Source organism: Hipposideros armiger, unplaced genomic scaffold (genome assembly GCF_001890085.2).
Source record: "Hipposideros armiger isolate ML-2016 unplaced genomic scaffold, ASM189008v1 scaffold_266, whole genome shotgun sequence".
Lineage (NCBI taxonomy): Eukaryota > Metazoa > Chordata > Mammalia > Chiroptera > Hipposideridae > Hipposideros > Hipposideros armiger.
The window spans coordinates 1,865,179-1,877,389 of NW_017731616.1; the positions used below are offsets into that span (position 1 = coordinate 1,865,179).

General features: G+C 41.3%; 1 protein-coding gene across 3 annotated transcripts in view; it reads right to left on the reverse strand.

Moving 5' to 3' along the window:
- The window catches only part of SLC25A12 (solute carrier family 25 member 12), an 86,958-nt gene that overhangs the window by 2,216 nt on the left and 72,531 nt on the right, over positions 1-12,211 (reverse strand). For all 3 annotated transcript variants that reach the window (XM_019656806.1, XM_019656808.1, XM_019656807.1), the window contains 4 exons: positions 5,057-5,197; positions 3,149-3,287; positions 437-595; positions 225-315 (listed from right to left, as the gene is read on the reverse strand). In XM_019656806.1, the coding sequence (XP_019512351.1) occupies positions 225-315; positions 437-595; positions 3,149-3,287; positions 5,057-5,197 (530 nt within the window). The remainder of the gene's footprint in view (positions 1-224; positions 316-436; positions 596-3,148; positions 3,288-5,056; positions 5,198-12,211) is intronic.

Genomic DNA, 12,211 nt, shown 5'->3' on the forward strand with positions numbered 1-12,211 from the left:
TCCCCAGGCAGCTGCTTAATGCTGTGTATGATGTCACCCTGCCAGGGTCTTCCACCCCTAAACTGAAGCTTCCTAAGCCCACTGTGTGACTTAAATGCGTTGGTCCCATAGGATTCTCTGTCCTACCACCTTCTAAGAGTTCCAGAAATTCCTTTGCAGGCTGAACACAAACATATTTTGGTTTGGGTGCTTTCTTTACAAAGGAGTTTCACAGCTGCACTTACAGGCCTCCAAAATCAACATAAAACCACCGCTGGAGAAGTTCATAGGTGACCAAGGTAACACCAAACTGGGGAGAGGACCGAAACACTCGAGCTGAAAAAGAGAGACGGAAGTTGAGGGCACTTCACACCAGGACAACTGTGGCAAAGATGACCCGTGAGTAATGGGGGTGGCCCCCATGGCCAGCCAGGCATTCCGTAAGGCCCAGCCCTACCTGCAGTCCCTTTCCAAAATGCTGAGGGCCCTTCTTCCCGGAGTATTTTCCTGAAACAGTCGATGACACCACTGTATGTTGTCTGGCCAGCACGGGCAGCCACTTGCAGTCTTGTCTTGATGACATCGGCAGGGGTCACCAGAGAAGCGGCAGGCACACCTTTCGGGAGAAAGCCACATTTAATCCAAAGTACCTTATAAAGGATAGAAATACTGCTAACAGCTAACAATACAGTTAACAAGTTTAGCTGCTTGAACTCAAAAGCATCTTAAACAGATGCCTGGGCACACTAATGGAAAAGGGTATACACACCTATTAGCTTCGTGTTTCTTTCTGAGTTAGGAAAATCACTCTACACCACATGATCCCAAAGAACTGAGGGAAATGGAGTCACATCGCTAGGACAACGCCCAAGTGTTCTCTTTTAGCTTTCAACTATTTTTACCTCCTTTTTTCTTTTTTCTTAAATAAGAGATACAAGTACTTTCGTGTATATAAGAAATGAGGATAATGTCAATTTAATGAGCTGCTAAATGTACCAAAATGTAGTGTTTTTTGCTGATTCTTGTCACCTTGCTTTGTGAAGTGAATATCAATACTCATAGCCACTCACCTGCTTTGAGGGGCCAACTTGAGGTTGACTGTGACCCCTTTCAGACATGCTTATATGACAAAAGTCATTACAATGGGGGCCGAGAGGGCAGGGAACCAGTTAAGGAACAGTAGGGGGAACTGGTGGTCATGGAAAGGCCTTATCACCCACCCCCTGTCCCTGACTCCCTGGGATCATGCTGAGATTGAGCCGGGGGACACAAAATATGATTTCACCGCCATACCTTTTCCGTATAAAACAGAACAGGGAACAAAGGAGCAAGGTCACCTCCCCCAGGGGGAAGAAATTCAATTTGGCATGAATGTTAGCGAATCACCCCTAGGCAGATGGAGCTGGTGGGCTGGTGGGGCTTTGTCAGAGAACGATGCCAATACCTGCCCCCACATCGCCCCACACCTTATTCAGGTAAAACTAGGTAACTGGCCTGCCTTGGGCCTGTTCTAAATTCCGAATATTCTCAGTGCCTGCCTGCAAAGCTTTACGGGTAAAAAGTCAGACGAATTCATCTCTCATTCTGAAAACTGACATCAAATCTCTGTGGGCAAGAAGTTGGTGCTGACAGTTCCACGGAAATGTTTACTTGGTTCCATCAACTGCTGGCAAAATGCCTGTCCACAAAGACTGTTCTTTGGCTGGTTTTTGCTGCTGATTGGAAAGCACAGAGAAAAGTCTTGCGAGAAAGTCTGCTGGCCCAATTTGAAACTGGGAGACTTTGGGAAGTGCCAGAAAGGGGCTGGACGAGCACTCAGTGCCAAGGCTAACAGGTAGCTTGACTGGCTTTCACGTGTGCACGCATGTGACTGAAGTGATGAGTGCCAGGGGACAAGGGGTTTGTTGGACTCCAAATAAGGGCTCGTAGCTCCCAGGAGAGTTTCTTAATCATCATAAGTCATTCCCTGTCGTCATGGTCCACCCCAGTGTCATAGGACCAGGGGCTCCTGCCACACACCACACTTCAGAAGCGCTCAGCCTGTCCTGCCATGTTTAGCCGGGGCACCAGAGGAGACTGGACACAGTGCGAGCGCCACAGGCCGTGAGCCCAGGTAGGCAGAGCTCCACTGATCATTTGGGGACAGTGTTTGGGTTTGTGTTCACCCCTCACGTTTCTATCACTGACCAGCTGTACTGGAGAGCACACATGCCCTTTCCTTCCTCTGTCATTTCTCAGTGCTGACGCAGCCGAGGACGCCCACTCCTCCTTTCTATCGCATCAGCTCCTTCACAACCGAAGAGGACGCTCCTACACCCAGGAGATGAGAAGGAGGCATCTGAGGACCTTCCTGCGTCCCTTAGACTCCTCTTTTGGATGGACTCTCTTCTGTGCCTAATTTGGTATCTTAGACCAGATGCAGGATTTCATTTGTTCCAGTGACATTTATTGATTGACATTTATCCTATTATCACTATGCTGGCTACAGAGGGGAGGCAAGGAGGAACAGAACGAAACCCCTGCTCTCAAGGAGCTCCCAGCCTAGTACAGAGAATAAAGCTGATGCAAACAACCATCAGTAAAAGACAGCACATGTTCAGGGACAGAGAAGAGACGCCAGTCAAGTACAGGGTGGTTTGCTGGGGAAGTGCTGCTTGCTTTGGTCTAAGTACGATGGTAGAAGGCACTGGGAAAGCTTCATGAGAAAGCTCAATTTTGAGCCAAAGCATACAGATTCTAATACACAGAAATAGAAAGTGAGAGCATGCTAGACCTGTGCGTCATGAGGTACAACAAAGCAACTGATTTGATGAAGGACTTTTTCCACCTTAATGCTTTAGCTTGGCTGCACCCAAACTAAGCATTAGCTTAGGGGCACAGGAGGCTAAGAAACACGTTAATGATGAAAGCTCGATTTAGATGGGCAGATCTAATTTGGCTCCGAGTTGCTAAGCTGCATTAAGCTGTTTATCCACATTATGCAAATGTAATTAACTCTCATCAGAATTGCAGCACATCCCACAAAGGAGAAAAAGTGATCACATTTAAACTCAGATATAAACAATAACCCTTCCAGAAATAAAGGGGGAAAGTACACAGAGATTCTGTACTTCTGAAAGAGAATGGGGGAGAGGGTTCTTTTGGCTTAAAAAAAAAAAATTGTAGTTACCTGCAATGGCTCCAGCTGCAAGGAGATTGAAACCTCCCACGCGTCCGTTTTCATCAGCCAGATGTAGTTTGCAATGAGCATAAACAGGAAAATAGATCGCAGAGAAGGGAATGTCGCGGAGGAAACACGCTTTGGCACCCTGTCACATCGTGAGGAAATAGTGCAAAACAGTTGTGTAAATGGTGTGAATGCCCATGAGGGACTCCGGGTGACAAGCCTGAGGTGTCCCTCAAACAACATTGGGACTGATGTGGAAGGGAAACGGGGAGAACTAGTGGGACACAGGGAAATGGACATGGTTCGAAGCTTGTGAAAGACTAGTGGATCCTGGGGTCCTAGAGTTAGTTAACTGGGCAAGGATGTTAGTCTGACAACTAAGACTTTTCTGGCAGTTCCAGTATAGATTCAGTTTTTAAGGTTAATAAAAATTGTCAAACCTCCAGGCTGCTTGTTCTGTTGGCTTTGATGAGTGTGCGGGGGGTAGGGGGAATAGACTTGGAAACCCAGTATTAATAGCTTGATTTCAAAGCAAGCAGCAAAGGCAGCCCAAAAATGAACCAACTGCCAATTCAATCCACATCAGCTAGAGCCCCTGATGTGCCAGGTAAAAGGGTATAGGCAGTAGCAGCAGAAAAGGAAGGCGGAAAAGAAACCACCAGTCTTCCCTGTACTAAATAGCAAAGGACTGGGGGTGGGGGAACCTAGGTAAAATATCTTAGCAGGTTTCCATGAGTAGAAAACCACCCAGGGACAGCTCGTCTCAGTGACTGAGGTCCCAACGAGCACCTTCCTCAGCTTGGTCAGCAGCCCGCACTATTCTGCCGCCCAGGGCTTTACCTAGCCAGGCTAATACTCCATCTTTGGCCCTTATTTCCCTAATGGTGTTTTTTTTTAAGAGACAAACATTAAAGGAAATATAATTCCAGGGATTCTCTGAAGGATGACAGAGAGAAACAATACTAATCGGTTCAGTCTCAAAGGCAATTCCAAAAAGGATGGAAATCAGGGGTGGCAGGGAGGGCATGTGTATAAGAGAGCATCACTGGTTTCCTGGTCTCTGAAGAGCCCTAGAGCTGTGGACTCTAATCTAGGGAATTCTAATGTCTAATTTGCTGCTACAGAAGCCAATTGACACATTTCTACAGTGACGGATCTATAAATAAATCAGACGCAGTGGAAACGCAGTTGTCTATAGCAGCTAAATTTACGTGTTTCTCCCTTATACCGGGCAAAAGAATGGAAAGAACTACTCTTCCTTGTTTAAGAAAAATAATAGCTTCTGCTCCATTACATCTGATCTGTAATGATGGGAGTAAGTATACCTGCAGGGAACGAATCTGTTGACTGGCATTTTGCTAAAGTACAGTGCCATCTTTTTTTTTTTAATGGAATTCATTATTGACAAATCCCACCACTTAACTTCTTAAAGACCCAATGCTACCGAACTCCACTACTGTTTCACTGCGGTCAAATTATTAAGACAAAGAGAAGCTCCTACTGGGAAGATAACAATAGAGATAACTCAGACTCAAAATAAACATAAGACTATTTTGAAGTCCTTAACCAGCCCAAAGAACGCCAAAGAAACTTTACCCAAACCCGCCATCACATAAAAGGCTGTGAGCCTGAAGCCAGCAGGTCTGCAGTGTGGCCTCCCTGCTGGCAGCTTCATAAAAGCCTGAAACTGACAACAGGAGAGCATGTTTGTATCTCCCATGGCCTCTAATACAAGTGCCCTGATTTTTCCTTTTTGTTTGATTGTCTACTCCTGGGCCTACCCTGCTGGACGAGATTGCTTTTCCATTGGGAGGGTGAGGGTAGATGGGAGGAATCTGCTTACATTCTTTCACATTTCCAGTGAGTACATTATAACCTTTCTACTGAGATAACCCGAGTGAATCTACCCACCTTATACAGACCAAACAGTCCCAGGTCCCGGAGCACATTCAGGGCACTGACCCTGGGCCCTGTGGTGATCTCTCCAGCTACCTGCAGGCGAATCTTGACTATCTCCAGGGGGTTGGTAAAGATGACCTGAGAGCCACCGGCCTGCAGGCAAGGGAGGAGAGACAAAGATTTTTCAAATCAGAGCGCGACTGGCAGTGTCACCAAGAACAGAGAAGCGTCTCCCTGTTCAGGGAAAAATGACAGTCCAACACTTTGGCCAGTGCTAGAAGGGTTCCCAGGGATGGTCCCAAACTCTTCTCAAGCCGGTCTATGACTGGGTTTATTTCTACTTGAAGTGTCAAGAGTGTTTCCCAGACCAGTCTTTCCAGGGTCAACCCAGCCATATCCAAAATGGCAAAACTAATAAACTCATTCGAAATCAAAAGTGAAGCCATGTGGCAGTGGGGAGCTCCCCATGAAAGGAAGGCTTGGTGCCTTTCACAACTGGAGCTAAAATTCAGATCTATTTTCCTCTCCTTAGCTAGTATCCCTTTAGCCACCTGCTTCCACTTCCCTGAGCTGTAGAACAATGAACACCACTTCGCCCCACAGAGGTGCCTTAAATCAGAGGGGAAAGTCTTCCGGCTCAAATTCTAAAATGTATTATCCTGAGCAAGACTATGAGACAGCTCCACAGCTCAGACCCACACAAATGGAGAGAATTCAGAAAAACAATTTCACTATCATTCGAAACAAAAACCATAACAACTCTTCCAGGCAGAGCTGGCAAGTGGAACATCTAGTTATCAAGAGTACCACATAGGCAGACCAACAGCCACACTCCACTCTTCCTGATGTTGACTGACAGAATTTTGAATTTGGATAATGAGAGTGTACTTGGATCTGCAATCTGTTAACTAATAGAGGAGGAAAAAAAGAATGGTTAACAAAACTGCTACCAACTCCTTTTTTGGTTTCTGTAAGAAAAAATGTGGTGTGTGTGTGTATGTGTGTGTGTGTGTGTGTGTGTGTGTGTGTTTGTGTACATGGGTATATAAAAATGAATACTTTTTAAAAACATAAATACATATATGTCCATTCATGAAGTGGAAAAAAACTCATTTGTACATCGTCATCTCCCCTGTAGCTGTTTACATTATATAATCATAACCGTATTCATATAATCATAATTATGTTATATAATTATAACTTCACTGCAATAGCATTTCACATGTGAAACGGGCAATGTGTGCCTCTGTGGGGCACTCTTATGCCACAGGTATGGAAAGCTGACAAACAATAAACTCACGAGCAGCATTCAATGCCACTCCAGTACTCTACCTTCACCCACATTCCTGTTCATTTTTCTCAAACCCACAGCCCTCCCAGACCTCCTTCCAAGAGGAAGCAACAAGTCCCAGCCCATTCTCCTGACTGGCCTGGGGCTATAAACCCCCAACTACTTCTGTTCCACTCCTGACCCTTTACTCCTATCAACATCCACAACTGCCAACACTGACACAAGATTCCTTTCCCTTCATGGGAAGCTTCTTGTCCTGGGTTTCCAGGGCCCTAAATCCCCTTTTAGTCCACCAAGCTCGGGGCTGCAGCAATTTGCTGTCTCTCTCTCGGGGTTTCCTGCAGCTCCCAACTCACACAGACCCAGACACGGGTCCAGGAGTGCAGACTGACCCAATTTTACATGTTGATTTGCTTGTGCTTCTTTTTCTTTTAATCTGTGGCAAGGCAGGCAGGAGGGAGCATTTCCATGTTTCAATCTAAGCAAACAATACTTTCAAAAGGATTGCTGGGTGAAAATTATGTTAGAACGATAATCCACGTAATTGCTCCCGTAGCTAGTATTAAAGACCAAACCAACTGAAAAAATTTGCTACTTCCTTGAAATCTCTTGTTTAAATAATGGCTGCAAAGACTATCTTTGGGAAAATGCACTTTATGTTCTAAACTAAAGCAGATTAAAATAATAATAATAATAATAATAATAGAACCACAACTTTTTATGATAATCCCTCAAATTTGCCACCACCAGACAATGTCGACCCCTGGGTGCCACTTGTTAAATGTGGACATTATGTTTAAATAAATATAAAGTTCTTTCATGTTTTTAATCATTAGTAAATTATAACCTCCCGCAGAGCAGGAGTATTCCAACCAGTATACCCCACACCGCACAGTTCCTTCGTCTGCTCCTGCTCTCGCCAACCCTTTTGGAAATAATTGCCAGTTTACTGAGACATGTACTCCTTTAACAACTCTTCAGATTTCTTTCTGAGTGTACATTTAACAGGCTGTCTATTAAAACATTACAATTAAGGGAAGGAAATGATTATATTTTAAAACACAAACACATTAACTGTCATATGCTTTGAAGATCTGTTACCCAGAACCGCATTAAGTCCCAACAATGCATTGCACATAGCTAAACTGTTGTGCACTTATATATATGTATATACTCTGACAAGTGAGCATGTAAACAATGAAACCATGGTACTATGGTCACGCACACAGCTATGAGCTTGTTTCACACCTATGTGCTCTACCACATTTGAAGAGGGAAAACTTCTAGCAATTGTATAGTCTGGGTATGCTTCAAAAGTCAACATACTTTTTTTTAAACTTTATTGAGGCCTAGGAATATGTAGGCAAAAACTATCCAGAAACACTGAGTAGTTTTAGAAAAACATAAAGACTGCTATTTAATTTGTCTTAAATTTTGAATATTTTTATAACACTTAAAGGGAAACATACATGGCAAACATGCACTGTCCTTTTTTAATCTCTGATCACTATGTCATACACATTAAACTGGGGACAGGGGGAAGGAGAAATAAAAAAAAATCTGCAATTAATTCAGTTACTCTGCTAAGAAATTTAGCGACATAGAACAGGGATGTGATCACGTCCTTAACCGAGTATTTCCCTTCCCAGAAACAAATATCATTTCTCCTCTAAGACTCTTCGTTATAGGTAATATCATTAATTTAAGAACAGCTTTTCACAGGAAAAGAACCACTGCTTACAGTAAATATAATCATTGAATATACAGAATTTCAAAGTGTGAAATTGAAAAATAAAAATACAGTAACTTTTAAATGAAAAAAGTACCTTTATTTTTATAAATATGCTAATATTTGCTGTTTTTAAAGCAACAAAATTCAACAAAAAGGAAATTTAAATGCCCAATAAGAAAACTGTTAAGTGGAAATAATTATATGTTCTAATCAGGCCAATAAGATTAGGTAATAAAATCATGCCAAGTGACATAAACAGAACATAAAATATTAGGTTCCCATTGATCACAAATATGACAAAATTTACCTTAGTTTTATCAAAATCAGAATGGCTTTAAGATAAAAAATATTGGTTGCCTCTGAAAAGAGAAAAAATAGCTGGGAGAAAGAATTTTCAAAGCATACCCCATTGTACCTTTCAAATTCTGAATCAAATACATGTATTAACTACTCAAAAACAACCCTCCTTCTCCCCCGCAAAAAAAAAAAAAACACTCCAAAAAAACATGGAACAGAACTGCTCTTAGAAACAATGGCTTCTTTTATAGACTAGGTTCTCTCTCACACATTCTTCCTCATGGTCAATTTGGTAATTTATATACTTTAAATACATTTTATAAAACTAGTTAACACTAGTTATCTGTGGATCTACAATTTTAAAAATGCTTATTCCCTGTGTATACATGAACATCAAAGAAACCTAACCACCTCCAGCTAGCGATCTGAAATCGACATCAAAATATATAAAATTTCAAATTAAACCATGAAATGCACAGCTACACAGTCTTAAATGGGCACTGTCTAATTTGACATCTTGCTGTTTCCTGTACTGATGCTTATATTAGATAACACACTATTCTGTACAATACCTTTGGTGAATTTTTTCACTCACCAAACCACCAAATCAGCTTTTAACCCTCTAATTGCTAAATTTCCCTCTTCAAAATTGCTGCTTATATTTTTAAGGAGAGACAACAAGCATTAATAGTAAAACTGATTTAGATGCTTTTATTTTTCAGTATTAAGTTGTCATTGCTTTGTTTGGAACCGAATTACAAATGACACAATCAAGGGAACAAATCTCATTTTGAGTGAGCGTTACCTATATACAACAGAAATGGAAAGAATGCAAAAACTTCCATTTAATCATGTCACATAATTTTTTTTTAATGAGAAAATAAAGCAACTAAAGCTGACAGCAAAAGTTAGGAGGAAAAGAATGTAATATTGAGATGTCACCATGCCTCTGATGAGCCCGAGACCAAGGGGTTGCTCACAGGATTAGGCCTGTTCAACCTCCTGCCCTCACAATCCTGCCCCAGGGGCAGAGTCCACAGAGGCTGGGGACCTGGCCCTGCTTGTGCCAAGTCCCCTGTTCACTTTCTTCTTTGATCTGTTGTCTCCTATAGTTTGCAACTATTTCCTTCCACCCACAAAATGTCCAATGGAAACAACTCATTACAAGCCTTCCCTTACTGATGAAAATCTAACTTCAATTTAAGGCCACACCAGCTCTTTGAACAGATGTACAAAATATGTGCATTTAAAATAACCAGAAAACTAATAAAAGTCACAGAATTAGTTGTCACTAGGACTGACTCAAGAGGAATAGGAACAGACAGTGACTCTATCACACGCCATCAAGCACACATTGTTGGGCTTTTATAAAGCAATGGGAAATGCATGGTTCTTTCTGAAATAGTCTAGGATAGTGACAGTTTAAAAGGAATAAACTGCAATTTGCTCATTGCTGAGTGATAATATATGCCTGGCTGTTAGGATTTGAATAGATCAAACTATACATACCTCTAGGATAAAGGAAGAGTCAAAATTCCTATGTACCTATCATAAGCCACTCTGACGTAAATATATATGGACTTTTAACTGTGTGTATTTGTACGCATGCTCACATATGTATGCAAGTATACAGTTGGGACCACACTGATTCCTAGGGATGGGAGCTGGAGGAACTATTTCCAAATAACTCTTCACACACGTGCAAGCTCAGCTTGCTGAGGAAGACACATCATAGCGGGCTGACTAGCTACAGGTCCCGGCTCCCAGGATTAATAAAAGCTCCAAATAACAAGTGGGCCTCTTGCTGCACCTAATATGGGGGGGGGGGAGTGTGCACATGCGTGCACGGTCTGAAGGGAGAGAGCATGAGAGAGTGGAAAGATTCTAGGTTTGGAAGGCTGTTGACCGAGACTGTGGTTAACTTTGTAACCCTGGATAGGTCATAACCTTTCCATTCCCTGGTTTCCTAATATGCCAACAGGGATCCCAACAACTGCCCTATCAGCCTTACAGGGCTCTTGTGCATTCACTAATATGACAGCACCATGCAGACTGAAAGCAAGACGCCAAAGAAGGGGCGTCTTCAGGAGGTATGTTCACACAGGGCTCAGGAAACACCTGCAACATGATGGGATTACAGGAACCCTTTACTGGGCAATAAATCCGTTTTGAGTTTTATGACTTCTATCCATTCAGAAGTATACATTCTCTGAAAGAGGTAATGTGATCAGTGCTCTGGTTAAAATTAACAATATAAAAACAGGTACTTACAATATAATCACAGTATAAAAACAGATGTTAAGAAAATACATATAGGTCTGTTCATTTAGACTTTTCAACTTTCTGCTCTGTTGACTTGAAAAGACATTAAATTTTTCCCAATTAAGTTTATGGATATGTCTAAGTACCACAGACACCATTAAAATAATGAAAAGACAAGTCACAGACTGGGAAAAATATTCATAGCACATATATCTGACAAAGGACTGCCTCTGTGGTGTATAAAGAACTTCTACAAGTAATAAAAAATATGAATAACCTAATAAAAATAGGCAGAAAACTTGAACAGATACCTCACAAAAAAAGATACATGAATAGCCAATAAACACATGAAAAGATGCTCAATATCTTTAGGTTTCAATGAAATGCAAATTAAAACCACAATGAGGTATCATTTCACACAAATTAGAATTATTAAAATATAAAAGACTAAGAATATGAAATGTTGGTGAGCATGTGGAGTAATTAGAATACTCATACACTGGTGATGAGACTGTAAAAAAGAGCATCTTCTTTGAAGAATTGGCAGTTTCTTTTAAACTGAACATACTCGTACATCTACCCTATTCCACATAGATATTCACCCAAGAAAAATGAAAGCATATGTTGACAAAAAGATTTGTAAAAGAATGTGTATAGCAACCTTATTTATAACAGAAAAAAAAAAAAAACTGGGAGCAACCCAAATGTCCATCAACAGAAAAACAGAAAGGTAAATTGTGGTCGACTCATACAATGGAATAATGCTCAGTAAAAGTAAAAACAAAACAAAAAAAGAAATTAAAAAAACCCAACTACTGATACCCACACACAAAAAAGATAACTTTGTAAACATTATGTTAGGCAAAAAAGGCCAAGAATGAAAGAATGCATTTTGTATGATTTCATTTATATAAAATCCATTTATAGGAGAAGAAACAAAACTGGTGACAGAAATCAGAACAATGGTTGGCTGGGGGAGGGGAAGAGTGGTTAACTGGAAAAGGGCACGAATGAATTTTCTGGGTTGAAATCTCTACATCTTATCTTGGATGGTGATTTCATGGGTGTGTACAATTCTTAAAACTCACTGAGCTGACATCTGTTCTTTTTGGTATGTTAATTACACCTAAATAAATTAACATATATGTATATGAGGTCTGACAATTTAAGTTCCCGAACTTGTTGAAACGATGTTGCTAACCTTTTTTGAAATCAGAGGGATTATTCATTATGAATCTGTACCAAATGGACAAACAGTTAACCAAGTTTACTATTTGGAAGTGGTGAAAAGGCAGCATGAAAAAGTTAAACGACCTGAACTTTTTGCCAATAAACCAGCTCACAGGACACTGTCTGTGAGGGAGTTTTGAGCCAGTAAACAAATAACTATTGGAACACCCTCCCTATTTACTTGATCTGGCCCCCAATGACTTCTTTCTTTACCCGAAGATAAAGGAAATATTGAAAGGAAGACATTTTGCTGACATTCAGGACATCAAGGGTAATATGATGACAGCCCTGATGGCCATTCCAGAAAGTTTCAAATTGCTTTGAAGGGTGGACCAGGCGCTGGAGTCGGAGCATA